This window comes from Loxodonta africana, chromosome 7, assembly GCF_030014295.1.
Source record: "Loxodonta africana isolate mLoxAfr1 chromosome 7, mLoxAfr1.hap2, whole genome shotgun sequence".
NCBI classification, from domain to species: Eukaryota; Metazoa; Chordata; class Mammalia; order Proboscidea; family Elephantidae; genus Loxodonta; species Loxodonta africana.
The window spans coordinates 122,263,766-122,283,619 of NC_087348.1; the positions used below are offsets into that span (position 1 = coordinate 122,263,766).

General features: G+C 37.4%; 1 protein-coding gene across 1 annotated transcript in view; it reads right to left on the reverse strand.

Annotated features, from left to right (window-relative positions):
- Window positions 1-988: 988 nt before the first annotated feature.
- Window positions 989-19,854, reverse strand: part of MMP20 (matrix metallopeptidase 20) — a 51,469-nt gene continuing 32,603 nt past the window's right edge. The window contains exons 7-10 of the mRNA XM_003415602.4: window positions 18,898-19,034; window positions 17,782-17,938; window positions 2,508-2,611; window positions 989-1,446 (exon numbers count right to left, since the gene is read on the reverse strand). Coding sequence (XP_003415650.1) covers window positions 1,346-1,446; window positions 2,508-2,611; window positions 17,782-17,938; window positions 18,898-19,034 — 499 coding nt within the window. The 3' untranslated portion in view covers window positions 989-1,345. The remainder of the gene's footprint in view (window positions 1,447-2,507; window positions 2,612-17,781; window positions 17,939-18,897; window positions 19,035-19,854) is intronic.

Sequence of the window (19,854 nt, forward strand, 5' to 3'; positions counted from 1 at the left end):
CAGTCTGTTTTCCCTCCTTGTGGTGTGGTACTAAGAAACTCTCCTCAATGTTTTTGCAAGTAATTCTTTTCTCACTCCATAGAGGCAGCTTGACACTGGAGAGCAAGAACATCTGACCTTGTCTTCAACAGCCAAATATTCAGCATCTGGTTGACCACAAATAGCCACTTCGGGTAAGCTTATAGTAACTTTGAGTAATTGCCCTATCTCAACTTACTACCAAGTCTTTTCAGTGAAACAAATTTAATAAACCATGGCAATAATTGCAGCTAGTTGTTGAACAGTTTAGATGTGCAGTGTATAAAGTACTTTACATGTATTTCATCATTTAATCTTAGAACCACTAAAATGTTTTAAAATTCTTACATTGTCAAGGATGATTTTAAAAAAAAAAGAATGACAAACAGCTGTATTCTATCTCTACTGATGACTAAGTAAAAAAACAAAACAGAACAGAAAAACAAAGCTTGAAGAAAAACTAAAACAAAAGGATGAACGGCCTTAAAAGAAAAACTATTTCATTAAGGACATTACAGTCAAGAGGCAGGAAACAGAGGGAATGACTGTTGCTATTTCTTCTGGGCCTGTATACTCATGAGATATTATCTCAGGGTTTACAGTTTTCTATAGGTACACCGAATTGGCTGCAAATAAAGTTTGATAGAAGCTAGTAAATATTAGCAGAAGAGAAATGAGGAATTGTTTATTTTATTGGCCTCCATGGAAAGTTTTCCTGTTGCAAAGTTCCCATTTCCTGCCTGGTATGAAAACTCATTTGCTTAACATAACCTATTTCAGAGAACAGTGAGTACACACAGAGTTAAACAAACAACAACTAAGCCCTACGCAGTATTTTGTTTGTGATATGTTTTGAAGTAGCAATTAGAAAATTTGTATTCATCATAACAAATGTCAAGGCTGCAAAATCCACTGCTTAGAAAGGCCAATAATTATAATTTATAAGGCAACCACACTTCCTCTTAAAAAATTATGTTTCAGAAAATCCACAAGTAGGCTTCTTCCTAGGAATAAAATTCAAAGGAAACAATTTGCTTCAATACATTGGGCAAGAAAATAATAATAGGTGTCTAATAGGAGAGAGTGTGTTGTGTTGATTCTGATTTTGTATAAAGTTGGCCATATAGGAGTTTTTCTTTTGGATTAAATCTCTGAATACATGGCTGTGATAAAACCCAGAAGCACGATTATCTTCAATGAACTCTAAATTACCCTTAGAATCGAAGGCTGTGGGAAGAATCCCTATCCTACATTCTGCTTCAGTCCTTAATATCCAGTTACAGCTGCTTGTAGTCTTCATTTTTGGGGAAAGACTAGACTTTTCTATTTAGCAACCAATCCAGGAACTTGATTTCAGCACACTAACCACATCTTCCTTCTCCGTATCATACTTGTATGCTTTTGGTCCTGAAAAGAAGTAAATGTAGCCTAAAAGAGACAAAGTTGAGATTATGGTTACCAGATGACTTGCAAATATATAAATGGAAGAATTTGTAACTGCAGCATTCTCGAGGTGGCACCAGAGGGCAATTGAGAGTTTGTAGGTTCCAGTTAGCTAGTCCACTGCTTGGCTCTTGCAAAGCCCGAGAACTGGTCACCCCTAACTTCTCTATCATCTCTCATGTTTCCTCTTTGTTCCAGCTAGGGGATGGCCTTTCCTTTGAGGTCACTCATACATGTCATGCTCAGTTATGCTTTGTGCTTCTCCTAAAGTTCTTCCATTCCAGGAATCCACGCCCCGTCTTTCCTCTCCCTAGTCAAATCTCTAGCCATTCTTCAAAATCCAGCCGAAGTTCCACCATGAAATCTCCAGCTAATGCTGCTAACTCTGATCTTTTCTTTCTCAGATCACCTTTTGCAGTTACTGTGAAGATGATATTATATGATTCAATGTCAAGTTATAGGTTGTCTTGTTCTCCAGTAATTTCATATGTGTTGGATGAATGGACATTTTCCAAAGATGCTGACCGTTCCTGGAGAGCAGAGGCAAAGTTTGGAACTTTCTTTGTGTTCCTGAACAGTACCCAGCTCTGTGCTAACACTCAAGAAGTATGTGTTGGCCGGCTGATGCAACAGATTCAATTGCAATCTTCCAGGCCGGTTGAAATCAACTTTCCCAGCTGTGTATTAAAGTTCAGGTGTTGGGGTGATAGGCTGGGGAAAAGCACTGGAAAGGTTGTTTTTAAAGATGAAAAAGATAATTTTAACCTGGGGGGACTTTATGATCTAGCCAACTAATGGGTTGAATGTATACTTTTAGAACTTTTCTATTAGCAAGGAGAGAATCACAATGGCACACCTTTTATAGTGGCTCTTTCTAATGAATAACCAGGTTAGCTAAACTTGCAAAGCAACGAGGACTCTCATTTGGAAATCCATTTTCTGTTGTGTTAAAGCAGAGCCCAGGTGTTGTATTGCAATTTCCACTAAGAAATAGTTTTAGATGGAAACAAAAAAAAACAAAAACAAAAACAAAACAAAACGCTCACCATTTAATTCCACAGCAGCATCTATTTGGCCACTTACTCCTGAAAATTCTTCTTCAGTGTTCTTTGGATAGTCTTTTTCCATTTTCCCTTTCCTTTCATCATAGCTGGAAGAAGTGTTATTTCATAAATAATATTAACAAGAGGTTTTTATTGGTTGTGGATGGTCAGGCATATTTAACCAGGGCTAATTCATGATTTAATTTGGAAATTTCTCTCTCTCTATCTCACGCACGCACTTGCACACACACACACAAACCCACAAGTTTTTTGATTTTAATTAAAAAAAGAACAAACCCACTGCCATCGAGTCAATCCCAACTCATAGTGACCCTATAGGATAGAGTACAACTGCCCCATACAGTTTCTAAGGAGCACCTGGTGAATTCGAACTGCTTACCTTCTGGTGAGCAGTCGTAGGTCTTAACCGCTACACCACCAGGGTTTCCTTTTTTTTTTTTTAATTAGGCCTCTTGAAATACTAAAACCAGATTGCAGATCTTTATTACTACTATCCCTGGGTGGTGCAAATGGTTCACATGCTCAGCTGCTAACCAAAAGTTTGGTAGTTCGAGTCCACCAAGAGGCACCAAAGAAGAAAAGCCTGGAGATCCGCTTCAGAAAAATCAGCCATTGAAAACACTAGGGAGCATAGTTCTACTCTGACGTACATTGGATCACCGTGAGTTTGAATCCACTTGATGGCAGCCGGTTGTATTACTATTCTCCCAGGCTCCTGAGATTATGGAACCGCTAGGATGGGAGTAATTTATTCTAAAGAGCCTCTTGAAAAATTCCCAGATGTATTGCTTAGAATTAGTCATTCTATATATCATAGTAACATATTCCTATAATCCTTTTTAAAATATTGCCTTTCAAAACAAACTCTACGTGTATTTTTAATGCTTTATTATTTATTGTAACTATTCTCTCTCTTTCTTTTCATGTCTTCACTCACCAAATAATTGGAAGCTTATTGCTGTGTGCTCTTGGAGGAGAGGTTGAACAAATAATGCATGTTGAATGGACAAAGGTTTGTAAGTGATCAACAGATACGAAGCAAGAAAACCTAGAATAACTAAGCCTCTAACTTTTAAATAAATTAATTGAATTAAATTGGTTTTTTTTCCTGGAAAGGTAATATGTCTGACCTAATAGTAAATTAAAAAAAATTTTTTTTTTTTTTTTAATAGTAAATTATGTTTCTTTTTCTGGATCAGCAATGCCCATTCAATGAAATCCCTGAAGATTTGTAACTGCTTGTGTGAGTCAGCATGACAGTTCCCGTTTGAAGGCAAAGGGGACCCTCATCTCTTCAGTAAGACTTCTATTAAAGTGTGGAAAAGCCCACTCTTCATCGGCACAGAGCTCCCACTGGGGACATCCCAGGGTGAACACCCGAATCCCTTCCCACCAAAAGGTCAGACAATTTTTCCTGATGTTTGGGCTTCTAGGCAGTTTCCTGGGGTAGCAGATTACGCCTACCTTCTCCTGAAATGTGACTCTCATGTAGCTATGACTACACAGACTAGAGGACAAATGTCTCGTGACACACAGCAGGAGTCAAACCTTAAGAAAGAACTATTCAGGCTGAAACTGCCCAGACAGTTGCACTGCTTTATGGGGAGTCAGGGACAGAGGTGGAAGCTAACTTCTCTAAACTCCCTTCCCAGGAGAGTCATTAGAACCCTCCTGCAGGCCAAGGGGAAAACTGAACTCTCTGAGTTACCTGGAGCACAAATGAAAACGGTAATAATTTACGGTATTTCATTGTCATCAGAAAGTACCAAAAAAGAGGATGTGGGAACAAGGTACTCATACACTATCATTGCTGTTAGTTGCCATTGAGCCTATTCTGACTCGTGATGGCCCCATGTGTGCAAAGTAGAAGTGCTCCATAGTGACCTTTTGGAAGCAGAATGCCAGGCCTCGCTTCTGAGGCATCTTTGATTGGGTTCGAACTGCCAACCTTTTGGCTAGTAGCTGAGCACTTAGCCATTTGTGTCACCCAGGGACTCCCACACTATTAGGAGGAGTGATTTCATGGCATCAGGAGTGGAGTTAGGGGAAAAAAAAAAAGGATAAATAGAGGAACAGCTCAGGGACACTGGCACCTCAATAGCCTAGATTTCTTTTGCTCACACTGTTGCAGTGTCTGACATCCCACCAATAAGAATCCTTTTAAAAAAATGGAAATACTGGTTATTTACAGATTAATCTCTGTTCATTAGGTTGATTTCTCTCACTTCCCTGAGACAGCTGCACTGAGGAAATGGAAGCTTTGATTGGAGGGAGTGAGGAAGGGAATTCCAAAGTTTAAAGTATTTATGGGGGTGGGACTTAAAAGCAAGGACAAACCTACCAAGAGGCCTTTGGTATGTCTGTAGGTACAGAGGGAGACCTAAGTGGACCCCATGCTCAGGGAAAATGGTGACAAGCTATTAACCTCCTTTGTCATCCTCTGAATAGAGAATTTTAAGATGAGTTACTCATCGTTATTAGAGCTATGCCTTACCTTTGTGTATGTTAAGTAGATATTGATGAGTGAGTTTGGAAACTTAATCACCATTTATATTGTTTTATGGAAAAATATGTTCTCATTTACAAACAAGTGACTGACAAGAGAATATTTGTAACTGAACCTATTACAAGCTGGAATCTGCTTGTATTATAATTAAATTGGATGGAGAAGTCTGGAAAGCATGAAAAGACTGAACCACAGCCCCTCTTTTTTCTTGAGAATAAAGAAATAATTGAAATAATACAGGAATAAGTTTTTGAAGAGAAAACAATGAATATTAATCCAATAGAAAAGTCTGAAAAAGAAAGTTTTCTCTTTTTCTCTATTTAGTTCACTAACAGGGGTGGTACTAAAAAAACCAAACCCACTGCTGTCGAGTCGATTTCGACTTATAGCAGCCCTATAAGACAGAGTAGAACTGCCCCATAGAGTTTCCAAGGAGCACCTGATGGATCCAAACTGCCAACCCTTTGGTTAGCAGCCATAGAACTTAACTCCTACACTTCTAAAATCTTATATAATACCTATTCGGAGTATAATGGAGGTAATAATACTATATGTAAATAAAATATCAGAAGAAGTTTTAGAAAAGCTACATCTAACTGAGAATTTAAATCCTCAGTAACATGTATAAAAATTTAGACTTAATCCTTGGCAACAGTGTGACATCACTAAGTTGATTTCCTTTATTCTTTCTACCACTTTTATGTTTAATAGCCCCTATCCCTTCTACTAAGGAGTTCCTGGGTGGCAGAGATGGTTAAATGCTGGACTATTAATCAAAAGGTTGGCGTTCAAACCCACCCAGAAGCACCTTGGAAGACAGGCCTGGTGATCTGTTTAGATAGATCACACCTTGAAAACTTTATGGAGCACAGTTCTACTCAGAATAACAATACACATGGGGTCACCATGAGTTAGAATCAACTCAGTGGCACTAACAATAACAACTAGTTCTTTCTGCCCTTCCACCTCTTATTCTGTAACTGCTTTCTAAAGAATATTACTTTCAACAAATTCTCATTCACAAGATCAGTCTGACACAAATCACGATTTGGGGGTTAGCTGGGAACTAACTGAAACCTAAAAGAATGAAACTTGAATGATGGATTTCAGAAAGTAAAAGGCCACTGGGATAAAGAAAACCAGTGTTTCTTATTTTTATCACTTCATGCCAGGTATTGTTTAGTGCAGTAATTCTTGGACTCCGGATTTTATGGACAGGTAATATTTCAAAAAGAATTTTGGTACTAACACTGGTTTATTGACTTTTCATTTTACCAAGTAAGAACATTACCATCAAACTATCAAAAAATTATCATCTATTTCCAGGCACTCCTTGGAAACTATAGGTCGCTATGAGTCGGAATTGACTCAACAGCACTGGGTTTGGTTTTTGGATTTGGTATTTTCATTATCATTTCACGAAGATAAAAAAATGTAACCCCCCCCCCCAAAAATGCAGAAAGGACATAATTTCAGAATAAAATCCGGTTCTTGTCGAGAATATATCTTTACATTGACATCATCCTTCTCCCCCCTCCCCCGACTGCAAACATGATTATAATACTGTGCTTGTTTTTCTCATTTTGCTCTGGACTGATGAAGACTTTCTGATGAACTAGCCTTTGGTTTGTGGACAGACATTTGGGGATTTCTGTTATAGAGCAAAGAGTACCACATACACAGTCAGATGGCTCTGGGTTTGAACTCTGAGTCTGTTATGTACTGGCTCTGTGATCAGGAGAAAGTGCTCTGGAAAATAGTGGTTTCAAGGATAAGAAACAATTTATACACACACACACACACACACACATACACATATGCACAGGTAGACACCCAGGTCAGGCCTAAGCCATAAGGCTTTTGTAGTTTATTTTGACCCCAAGAGCCATTAACTCAGGCTTATTTGTAGGAGCTTCAGTGAATTTTGTAACTTCATCTGGGATCCCAAGGTATAGAGGAGTTTAATCTTTATCTAATCTTTAAACACAATTTATCAGGATAATGTTTTGCAGTAGTAGCCAAGGTTGAGAATGGGTGAAGAAAGGAGAGATAGAAAATGTTGGAGATGGTCCAGGGAAATTAATTAGAGATGGGATTAAGGTTAAGAAGGTCTACTGCGTGTTGAGGATTTTCCAGGAGGATAAAAGACAAATTATGTGACGAGAATCATGGGTATAGGTATTTTGACTGACGATAAATTAATGGTGAATGGGAAAGAGTCCTTAATTTGACTTCAGAGAACATAAGTTATATCCTCCAATTGACTACTTTTTACCTGTGTGACCTTGAATTAATCACTTAACCTCTCCGGGTTACAATGTTTTTTAACTGTTAAATGGAGATTAACAGTACTTACTTCTCAAGACTGTTGAGAAGGCAAATAGGAAAATGAGAGGACATGAGATAATACCCAGTATGATTCCCGACACATAATAAACCATTGAAAAATATTAGTTGAATTTGAATATTAAGGAAATAAATAAAAGTTTATTGAGAATGAACTCTGTCCTAGATACCTGCTAAAATTATCACATACATTTTCTCATCACTAAGGCCTTGTTTGTTGAACCTAAATATCAAACTAAAAATGATTTACGTATAACTGTTCATTTCCTGTATAGGCATTTGTTTCATCATTGAATATTGATTAAAGGATGTAGAGATTAAATAAATCCTCGCTAACAGTTAAACTTTACTAGCAATATCATAGTGCTTTGGATCTGAAGTAATTTTTCAGATGTGTTATTCTTTTTTATCTTACTCTCCACCTCTGTAATCTCAGGACTTGGAGACTGTTTTGGTAAAGGCCTGCAGTTTTGTTTAAGTCAATATGTATGCTTAGAGTTTAGATTTGCTAGGAATTTCCGGTGTTTTGATTGTGACCATGTCTATCATGTATCAATGGCATAACTGATTCCATTCTGACTCCTTTGAGTCTGCTAAAGGATGTTTAGAAAATGTAAGAAAGGATGGCAAATGGGTGAACTTACTGATTAGGTATCTAAGACACGTGCTTTCAGGAAATTTCTCTCAGGTGACCTTTCTGGTGTGGATCAGGAGGGACAAGGAAATGGAAATCTGGGATTTCCCTGTGAGGTTAATAATCTGCTTCTAGCCAGGAATCACATGGTTTTCATGGTGGAAGGGGCCTTTGTGATCTACTCTGGAAAAGGGCAGGGGGCTGAGAGGGATGGAAGAGTGATCAGGAATGAATAGAAGTGAGAAGAGCAAGAAGCTACCATGTTCCATCTTAGATGGGAGTTAGGAACCAGGACCCCATGGAGAAAATGGCCAAAGACCGTGAGAAGATTTTGAGGCCAGGAGTTTGTAACAATTTGGAAAAATATCCACGTAAAACATTAAGTGGGAAATGTCAGAATACAAATTTATGTATTTAACTATATAAAAATGGGGGTGAGAAAACCAAGGGCTGGGGCAGGGAACAGAAGAAAAACTATTAAAATGGTTATCTTTTGTGCTGGCAATTGGTGGAATTTCTTTCTCTTTGTTATCTTCCATGTTTTCTATAATGAGCATCACAGGCTATCCTTGGCCCCCTTCTTCCTGGGCAGGTTTATACTCTCACATATACTCTACCACCTGATTGATAAATTCCAAATCCATCTCTCCAGCGTCTGGTCTCTTGAGTTCAAGACTATACATCCAACTCTCTTCTGGACAACATTCCCATTCTGGGGTCCCACTGTGACATCAAACTTCACATGTACAAAATAGAAACTTCTCTTTATTACCCCAATTCTGCTTTATTTCTTAACTCACTAATTTGGTGGATGGCAAAATCAAAACCCTGATTATTGAAGAAGTGTCTCCCAGCTAATCAGTCACCAAGACCTTAATTTTCTATTTCTTGAAAGGCAATCAAATCCACCCCTAGCCCCAAACTCATCAGCTCTGATAGGTTTATTGTAATACTTTGTCTCTCTCTCTCCTAAGAATTTAGTGATTTTTACCATATTCACAGAATTGTGCTATCATTACCATCATCAATTTTAGAACATTTTCATCACTCTAGAAAGAAACCGTATACCTTTTAGCCATCACCCCTTCAATCCCCCTACCCCACTAAGCCCTAGGCAACTACTAAGCTACTTTCTGTCTCTATAGATTTGACTATTCTAGACATTTCGTATAAATGGGATTGTAATTACATTTTTTCACTTAGCATGATATTTTCAAGGTTCATCCATGCCATGGTGTATTAGTACTTCATTCCTTCTTATGGCTGAATAACATTCCATTGTATGAGTATACCACATTTTATTTATCCATTCATCACTTGATGGACATTTGGGTTATTTCTACCTTTTGGCTCTTATGAATAATGTTGCAATGAACATTCACGTACATACTTTTACGTAGTTTTTGTGTGGACAGATGTTTTCAGTTCTTTTTGAGTATCTACCTAGGAGTGAATTGCTGGGTAAAACAGTAATTCTGGATTAACTTTTTGAGAAACTGCCAGACTATTTTCCAAAGTGACTGTACCAATTTACATTCTCAGCAGCAGCGTATAAGGGTTCTGATTTCTCCACATCATTACCAACACTTGATAATATCTGACTTTTGATTATAGCCATCCTACTGGTGTAAAGTGATGTCGCGTTGTGGTTTTGATTAGCATTTTCCTGATGACTAACGATGTTGAGCATTTTTTGTGTGATTATGGTGTGGTGCTTAAGAGCTATGGCTGCTATCCAAGAGGTCAGCAGTTTGAATTCCCCAGGCCCTCCTTGGAAACCCTATAGGGCAGTTCTACTCTGTCCTATAGGGTTGCTATGAGTTGGAATCGACTCAGCAGCAGTGGGTTTTTTGGTTTTTGTCATTTGTATATATTCTTTGGACGAATGTTTATACAGATCCATTGTCCATTATTTAACTGAGTAATTTGTCCTTTTATTATTGAATTATGCATTCTTTTTATATTCTAGATACAAGCTTTTTTTTCAGTTATATGATTTGCCAATATTTTCTTCCATTCTGTAGGTTATCCTTTCACTTTCTTGATAGTGTCCTTTTAAGGAAAAAAGTTTTCAATTTTAATAAAGTTCAATATCTCTTTTTTTCTTTTATTGCTTGTGCTTTTGGTGTCATATCTAAGAATTCATTTTCGAATCCATGGTCATGGAGATTTACCACTATGTTTTCTTCTAAGAGTTTTACAGTTTTAATTCTATAACCTGGAACAAAGAGTTTGTAACAATATGAAAAATATCAGCTCTTTGATGAAGTTTTGAGCTAATTTTTACTTTTTGCATGAGGTGGCGGTTCAAATTCATTCTTCTGCATATGGGTATTCAGTTAGCCCAGCAACATTTGTTGAAGAGATTATTCTTTCCCATTGAATAGCCTTGGGATCCCTGTAGAAAAATCACTTGACCATAGATGTAAGGGTCTGTTTCTGGACTTTCAATTTTATTCCATTGATCTGTCCTTATGCCAATACTACACTGTCTTGATTACTGTTACTTTGTAGTAAGTCTTGAAATGGGTAAATGTGGGTCTTCCAAATTTGTTCATTTTTTTCAAGAATTTTTTTGGCTATTCTGAGTCCCTTGCAATTCCATATGAATTTCAGAATCAGCTTGTCAGTTCTATAATGAAGTCAGCTGGTATTCTGATAGGGATTGAGTTGAATTTATAGATCAAATTGGCACACAATTGTTCACAATATTCCTTTATAATTCTTTTTTATTTCAGGAAGGTCAATATTGATTTCTCGTCTTTCATTTCTGATTTTAGTAATTTGGGCCTTCTCTTTTTTACTTGTTCAATCTAGTTAAAAGTTTGTCAGTTTTGTTGATCTTTTACAAAAACCAGTTTTTGGTTTTGTTAGTTTTATTATCTACTCTCTGTTTAATTTATTTTCACTCTAATCTTTATCATTTCCTTCATCTGCTTTCTCTAGGTTTAGCTTGTGGTTCTTTTTCCAGGGCCTAAATGTGGAAGACTGGCTATTGATGTGAAATCTTTCTTTTACTATAGGCAATTACAGCTATAAATTTCCCTCTAAGCACTACTTTATCTGTATCCCATAAGTGTTGGTATGTTGTATCTGCATTTTAATTCTCCTCAAAGTATTTTATAATTCCCTTTTGATTTCTCCTTTGTACCGTGGGTTATTTAGGAGTACGTTATTTAATTTCCCCACACACCTGAGCTTCTGACATTTCTTTCTCCTATTGATTTCTAATTTTATTCCAATGTGGTCAGAGAACCTACCTTGTATTATTTTGATCTTTGTAAATTTATTGCATTTTTTTTTATGTACTAGAATATGATCTCTCCTGGAGAATGTTCTATGGGCACTTAAGAAGAATGTATATTCTGCAGTTGGGTAGAGTGTTCTATTGATGTTTGCTAGGTCTATTTGATTCAGAGGGTTAATCAAGTCTCTGTTTCCTTCTTGATCTTCTGTCCAGTTGTTTTATCCATTATTGAAAGTGGGGTATTGAAGTTTCCAGTTATTATTGTTGAATTGTAAATTGTTAATTTCTCCCTTCGTATCTCTCAGTTTTTGCTTCCAGTTTTTTTTTGGTTCCATTCTTAGGTGCGTATATGTTTAAAATTGTTATGTCTTCCTGATGAATTGACATTTTTATCTTTATAAAATATCCCTTTTTGTTTCAAGTAACTTTTTTTTTTAAGTCTATTTTGTTGGATATTGCATAACCACTCTAGCTTTCTTATAATTGGTTTTCATGCTGTATCTTCTTCCATTCTTTTACTTTCAATCTATCTGTATCTTTGACTCTAAGTATTTTTTCTGTAGACACATGTAGTTGGATCTTTTTTTTTTGACAGCCTGACAATCTCTCCTATTTAATTGGATTGTTTAATCTATTCACATTTAACGTTACTGTTTTATTGATAGAGTTGGATTTACATCTGCCATTTTACTTTTTGTTTTCTATGTATCTTGTCTTTTTTTATTCTTCTTTTCTTCCTTTACTGCTTTCTTTTGTATTTATGAATATTTTCTAATGTAAAACTTTAATATCTTTAATGGTTCTTTCATGATATATTTTTTGAGTTATTTCCTTAGTGGTTTCTGTAGGCTTACCATATAAATCTTAATTTGCTAGAACCTGCTTCAGATATATACTAATTTAATTCCAGTAAGATATAGAAACGTTACTCCTATGTAGTTCTATTCTCCCCCACCTTTTTGGTGCTATTGCTGTACATATCAAATCTGTATATATTATAAACCTGAGAATACATTGTTATAATTTTTTTTTAATATAATGGTATATTTTTCAAAGAAGTCGAGAGAAGAAAAGAGAGCAAATATATATTTATAGCTCTTCTTACATTAACCTTCTTCTTTACCATCTCTGGTTCTCTTCATTTGTCCCTGTGCATTTTAGTTACTATCTGGTATAATTTCCTTCACCTAATACAGCTTTGTTCCCATACAGCTTCTTTGTGCTGTTACTGGAAAATATATTTCTGTATGTTACAGGCCTGACAATACAATTATATATTATTTTATACAATTGAATTTTAAATCAGTTAAGAAAGGAGAAGAAATATGCATTTATATTGTTTTTTATAATTTTATAATTACATAATTTCCTTTCCTGGTGGCCTTTTAAAAATGTTGATTCAGATTACTCTCTGGCGTCTTTTGCTTTCAGCCTAAAGAACTTCTTTTAGTATCTCTTGTAAGGCAAGTTTTCTAGCAAGGGATCCTCTCAGTTTTTGTTTATCTAGGGAATGTCTTTATTTGGCCTTTGTTTTTGAAAAATAATTTTGCTGCACATAGGATTCTTGGTTGAGAGCTTTTTCTTTGAATACTTTGAATATGTTATTCACTGCCTTCCGGCCTAACTGAGTTAGGTGGCTCCCAGTCTTGCACCAGCTCTAAACCAGTGACACCGCTGCTAGAGTGATAGTTTTTTTTAAAACAAATCTGATTGGGTTATTCTCTTATTTAAAACATTTAAAGATGCACTTCTTTTCTATTGGAGCCCTGGTGGCACAGTGGTTAAGAGCTGTGGCTGTAAGCCAAAAGGTCAGCCGTAGGAATCCACCAGCTGCTCCTTGGAAACTCTATGGGGCAGTTTTACTCTGTCCTATAGGGTTACTATGAGTCGGAATCGACTTCACTGCTACGGGTTTGGTGTTTTGCTTTCTTTTCTACAGAATGAACACTGAACTCCCTAGAAAGGCATAGGCCTTCCAAGATCTACACTCTGCTTATCCTTGGGCCACATCTCTCATTTTAGCCCATTTTCTAGTCATTCTGAACTGCGTATAAATTTCCCCATACACACCAGCTATTTCATGCATCAGTGCCTTTGCTTCAACTGTTCTCTCTGCCTGGAAGCCACCCCCCTTTCTACCTCCCTGTGTAGGAAACTCCTACTCAGCTCTCAGACTGGGGTCAGTTATCACTTCCTCTATGAATTTTTTTCTGGCAACTTTGCTGGAGTTAGTGGTTCCCCTTTGTTTTGCCCAACTGATCCCTGTGCAGACTTTTGTCAAGGTACTCGTGGCGATTAGATTGCTCTTAATTATTTATCTATATATTTATTCTCAACTATAAGAACTGTTGGGGGAATTAATAACACCCAACATGAACTGAGTGCTTATTATGTGTCAGGCATTTCACATTTTTGTCATTCAATCCCATAACTCTATGATGTAGGTACTAATTTTATCTCCATTTTGTAGGTAAGGAACCTGAGACAGAGAGGTGATCTAGATTGCCAGTTGATTGCTAGTAGAGTCAAGATTAACACCATAGCTCTTACTCTTGGCCACACTGTTTACCATCAAACTCTATGTCTTCTCGTGAGTGTCAAGAGTCTAGTATAGAGCCTGACCCATAATCATGCCTTACAAATGTAGGCTGAATATGGTGATTTTATAATGAAAATAATGTTTTTTAATTTAAGACATTAAAAGTAAGATTTTGGACTCTTCATCACCTTTCTTACTTTAACTGCTTACTCTTTATTTCTCTATGGTGACTTACTTTAAAATCCTTAATTATAAAGAACCATTTTCAGTGGCCCTGGGACATCTAGGAAGGATATAATGTGGGATGTTGTGCCCTACTTTGCAGCGATGATGCCTCTAGTATATCTGGATAGAAAGAATGATTTGGGGTGGTAATATGATTAAAAAGGGATGAAATCTATAGATTTGAAAATCACTTCATATAATATTCCAAAAAGATTGACTATGTATCCCAAAGATTGATGGAGTTGATGGTAACCCCACAATATCCAGAAACCCCTTGATATAGTCACTACTGTACTATTGGTAGGTGAGGGAGAACGTCTAAAGGGGGAAATTAACCGTAAGTGATGGAAGTAATGTGAAGAAAGAAATGCTGGCTGGATTACTGAGGGCTTGCTAGAAAGAGGAAAGGAAGGAACAAAAGTAAATAGATGTATGGGGAAGTAGCCCAAGCAGGCAACATTTAACCCATATGTTATTTGATGATATAGCATGTAATATCATCCTTATAGTAGACACCCCTTTCTTGGTTTCACTTTGTGGTTCTGTGGCTGCTCCCTATAAATTACTACTGTGCTGACATGTAGATTCTCACTCTTAGAGCCTATACCAACCTGTGCCCAAGTGAATCCTGAGTTTTTAGTTGAGGAAGTTCTCCAATAGTTTTCTCAGAGCAATTCATTTGCTAAAACTGGGCCCAAGCCCTAGGAGTTCATGGAGAATTTCCCTAGCAACAAGCATATCCAGAGACTTTCTTTCTCTTAGCACATTATTTGTATCACAGACTGAACTAGCATGAGGACTAAGGAAGAACTTCAGAAAAGGCCAAGGATATAGGACCCGACACGTTGTTGGTGGATGTCAAATATAGTAAAATTCTAGGTCTATAATTTGGGGCTTAAGACCCTCTATATTATTGAATGTGGCCATGTGCTTACCTAGAAAACTTCATTTGTCTCCTTTTTACCCTTTCTTCCTCCTTCTATCTGCTTAGGATAGAGGTATAATGACTGAAGCTCCATTGGCTACCTCAAAACGTAAGGCAATCATGAGAATGGAAGCCATGCCTTAAGAATAGTAGAGCAAAATATTAGAAGGAACTTGGGTCCCGATGACCATGAACCCTGATGATCATGGACCCAAATCAGACTTTTTACATATATGAGGAAAACAAACGCTTATGTATTTAAGCCACAATTATTTTTTAGGACTCTATTACTAGCAGCTGAATACAATATCTAACCAATACAGGGGTTCACACAGCAATAAAGTATCACAGACATGAAGTGCATTGTGTAGAACACAGAACGCCACATAAGTAGGTCTGATCCCGTAGTTTTTTTTTTCTGAACTTTCAAGCTGTAAGTCAGGGTTATTTCTTATTCCTTAGCACATAAACCAGTGTGTGTTGGAGTGTGTGAAGTAGAAGAGTTGTGTCACTGAAAGGTTTGTCTGTATTTTGCCAAAAGCAGTAATTTCAGCCCAATGTCAGGACCCTTCTGTATTTCAAAAAGAAATTCCAATTCAATCTAGCTCGTAGACTGGATTGACATTCAGAGGAATACTGAGGTTTAAGCAATCATTTGTTAATTATCACAATGTTTCAAGAAATTATTGGTTAATTAGTCCATCAATTCCTACTCTCTCTAAAGAGTTACTTTTTTTTTTTAAGAGTTACTTTTTTTGAGTGACTGCTATGTGCCAGGCACTGTGCTAGGTATCTACATTATTTCATTCTATAGTCTCAATAAACTGGGAAGGTTAATATTATATTTGGAAACCCTGGTGGCGTAGTAGTTAAGAGCTTGGCTGCTAGCAAAAATGTCAGCAGTTCGAATCCACGAGACACTCCTTGGAAACTCTATGGGGCAGTTCTAGTCTATCCTATAAGGTCCCTATTAGTTGGAATGGGACTCAACAGCTATGGGTTTGGTTTTTGGTTCTAATGATTTATGTGTACTTAATCTTTACAATCTTATAAGGTAGGTATTGTTGTTAATCTCACTTTACAGATGAAGAGACTGAGGCACAGACCTTGCTCAAGGTCTCACCAGCAACTGAATGTTGGAACTCAAATCAAACCCATGGCCATTGAGTTGATTCCGACTCCTAGTGACACTATAGGACAGAGTAGAACTGCCCTATATGGTTTCCAAGGAGTGGCTGGTGGATTTGAACTGCCGACCTCTTGGTTAGCAGCCATAGCACTTAATCACTACTCCGCCAGGGTTTGCTTGGGGACATTAGAGATCACTAAAATCAGAGGATCCCTTCTCCTCAAATTTACAGAGAATTTTAAACCTCTGCCCTTATCAAACCTATTGTCTCAGCTATTAAGTCTCAATCCTGCCTGGCTGTAGGTACTTGTTTTACTGCAGGCACTAGCAGGCAGTGGATTTAGTCCAAAGATGAAGAGATAAATGGAGAAGAAAGAAAATGGAAGAGTGAGTATTCGCCCCAGTGAGAAACAGGTTGCGAGTAATCTTTGAAAAATTAACTGAATAATTATAATAATGATAACATAAACATCCACAAGCTCCTACACAGACTCTCATACATGTATTTCTCAATCTCATTTTCTGAAAATCCACTATAGGATTCACATTTCTCAATACATATTTTCTTGTACGTCAGCACTGTGATTCCAGTAAACTTATCTTAAAGAAGGACTTTGAAGAATCATACTCAGCCCAGCAAATAGTAGGTCCTTAATAAACGGTGTGACTACAATCACTATGTTTCAGAATGGAAGCTTTGAGAGAAAAAATAGTTCACACACTGAACTGAAAGTGGCCACTCATGGTGCCACATGATGCTTTGAGCTATGTTACCCAGCCTCTCAGGAGCACAGAACAGCCAGGGGCCCCACACTGTTTGGCATTCTCTTTTTTACAAAATAAAATTTCTTTCTCTTGAAATATATCTGTGCTCTGGTTACATTACTTTCCCAGCTCCAAATTGGGGTAGTACTATTAGTCAGATGGAAGAAGACAACAAACATTTATAGATTCTTTTATGCCACAAATGGCTATTAAAAATGGGTGATATTAAGTAAATTGAGAGTTGTTGGACTCAAGCTTCCAACTAGACCCTGTCATGGACTGATGGTGTTTAGCATCATTATTTCCTTGGAACCTGTTTTTGCTTCTTTGTTTTGAAGTCCAGGGAGACAGGCATTCCTGGTATAAAATTACATGTTTGGGGATGCTGCATCCAGGGCTTTGAACTGGTTCATTCCAGTTAGACCTCTTGCTGAGAATCTGAATTTCTACCCCAGATATACTGAATCAGAATCTACATTTTAACAAGATCCCCAGGTGGTTCTTATGTACAATAAATTTTGAGAACCACTGTTCTACTAGTGGCTCTCAGAATTGGTCCCTAACCAGCAGCATTAGCATTGCCTGGGAACTTGTTAGAAACGAAAATTCTCAGCAGTGGTTCATACCAGAATGAACTGGTTTGAAGCCCTGGCTGCCTCCACTCTTGTAGACCACTGGGTGTCCATTAATGAGTGCACTGACAGATCAAGATGTTTGGTATCCCGAAGACCAAACAATGGAATTATTGAGTGAGTGCTTCACTTATCTTTTGGATGGTTCGTATCTTGAAACAGAGTCAACAAGTTCTGTAAGTGGCACCCCAATGGCCTGGAAGAGTCAGTAAGCCTTCACTTCCTTTGTGTTCTTTTTTGTGAAAGATTTTTTTTCTTCCCATTGAATGCATCTGGACAATCAAAAAGACGAAGGAGAAAAGCCATACCTGTAGTATTCATCTCCCACAAAGAAAAGGGTCTTCTGGGCATTCTTGAGATAGACAGCAGCATCTATTTGCTGCACAAACCTTGGGAACCCAAAGTCATAAATACTCCTAGGAGGACCTTGCATTTGGAACCCTCTTGTTACCCAGTAGTGGGGACCTGAAAACAGAAATCAGAGTTTATAAACGCAGTGTACCACTTAGTAATGCCCTTCACTCATGAGGATGCCTGTGCAGCGTCACAAATGAGGTGAGGTCAGGGGACATTTGCCACGGCTCTAGCCCAGTAGGAGACGTAGGCCTGTAACTATTCAATTCAATAAAAGACTTCCAACTTTCCCTGGAGGCAAAAATGCCTTAGAAGCAATAATATTTATACCATTTTATCTTAAAATGTATCATTTTTTTCAAGATACTTTTCACTTACAGTCTCATTTCTGTCTTATATGGCTAGAAGAAGGGCAAGTGACATCAACTGCTATGACTCTTACTTAAGTCACACCGGCCTTCTACCTTTATCCCTCAGCATGAAGAAAATATAAGCAAAAAGTGATAGTTACCATTTATTGGCTAACTTCTATTGGCTAGCCATTGTCACAAGACATCTTCAAGGTTAATAATTCTGTAATCACTTTACAAAGGAAGAAACTGAGACTTGGGGAAGTTAGATAACTTCCAAAAGTCATTCAAATAATAGAGATCTGGGCCAGAGTTTGAAATAATGTGTGTCCAACTCCTAAAGTCACAGGTGTCACTATACTCCTAGCTGCCTTTGAGCATGGCATAGCAGCAAGGGCATTGTTTACTTTGAGTTGGATTCATGTTTGCTTTTGTTAATTAGAGGACCTCAGTAGAGTGTGCCACGTCTTTCCAAGCAGAGCCCCTAGAAGATAGGGACCAGGTTTCTAACTCCCTGGGCACCATCACTTAGCACAGTGCCACACTAGACTAAAAGGCCTGGCTCTCAGAGCCATCTGAGTCATTGTCATTCATGCCATTGATACAATACACAGGGGTGGCATTTTGTACCCAACCTGAGGAGAAGGAGCAATGGGAACGCGCTCCATGATCACGGAACAAACGCTGATAGTGCTAGATGTTGCAAGCATAGTAGGATACCTTTGAAGAAGTAAGCGGCGCCTCTCTCAGCCACTTCATAAGCTGCATCCACATTGGCCATTATTTGGGGGAAGGAGCTGGTAATAGTGCTGGGCCGGATTCCTGCCATCAAGTGCGCCTGCCGCCGCCAGAAAATCCTATTGGATGTTCCAAAAGAGATCAAGCGTTGATTTAGGTCTTACATTGAATTGGGAGTGAACTGTACTGCAAACCACACTTCAGAGGCCATTGTTGAATGCCCTTTGACATTGTAGGGATGAACACATCAGCCTATGATGACTGTACATTTTTTATTTTGTTTGCTGTCTTTAATTTTTGCTTCGTTTTTTAGGAAGGAGAACACATTTTTTTGACCTTAGTGTACAATTTCTTGTCCCTTTTCATTGTCTTCGCATCTCTGCAAATCTCCTTTTTCCCATTTATTCAAGGGTATTCAAAACACGGAAAGAGATAGCAAGGAGTTTACACCGATGTTTTATATACTTAAGCTGTGCATTCTCTTTTTCCAAGTATCATTTGATGGAAATTTCCCTTCCCTTGTCTGATTTTTTTTTTTTAGATTAAAATCTCACAAAGATGAGTATGACCCAGAAGATGAACATTATAAATGTTATATAAATGAACCAAAATTTTACGGTTGGGGGATGCTAATTATACCCCATAAAAACAGCAAAAATATTAGCATTCATAAGTTATGGTATTGCCTATATAATTATCTATCAAAATTGTTTGCATCTGTGGGCCTGATAGCTCATTAACAGAAAATCTAATACACATATATTAATTTTAGGCTTAGCCACTCAAAATGCTCCATCTACTTATCCAATATTATTTCCATAAAAACGTGGCTGTATAAAAATGAGGGTACTGGGATGAAATTTCCAATGTAAATGTGGTTCATTTTGTATTTTGGAGATGAAAATCATTTTTATAAAACATGAATAGTATATTTGGCTT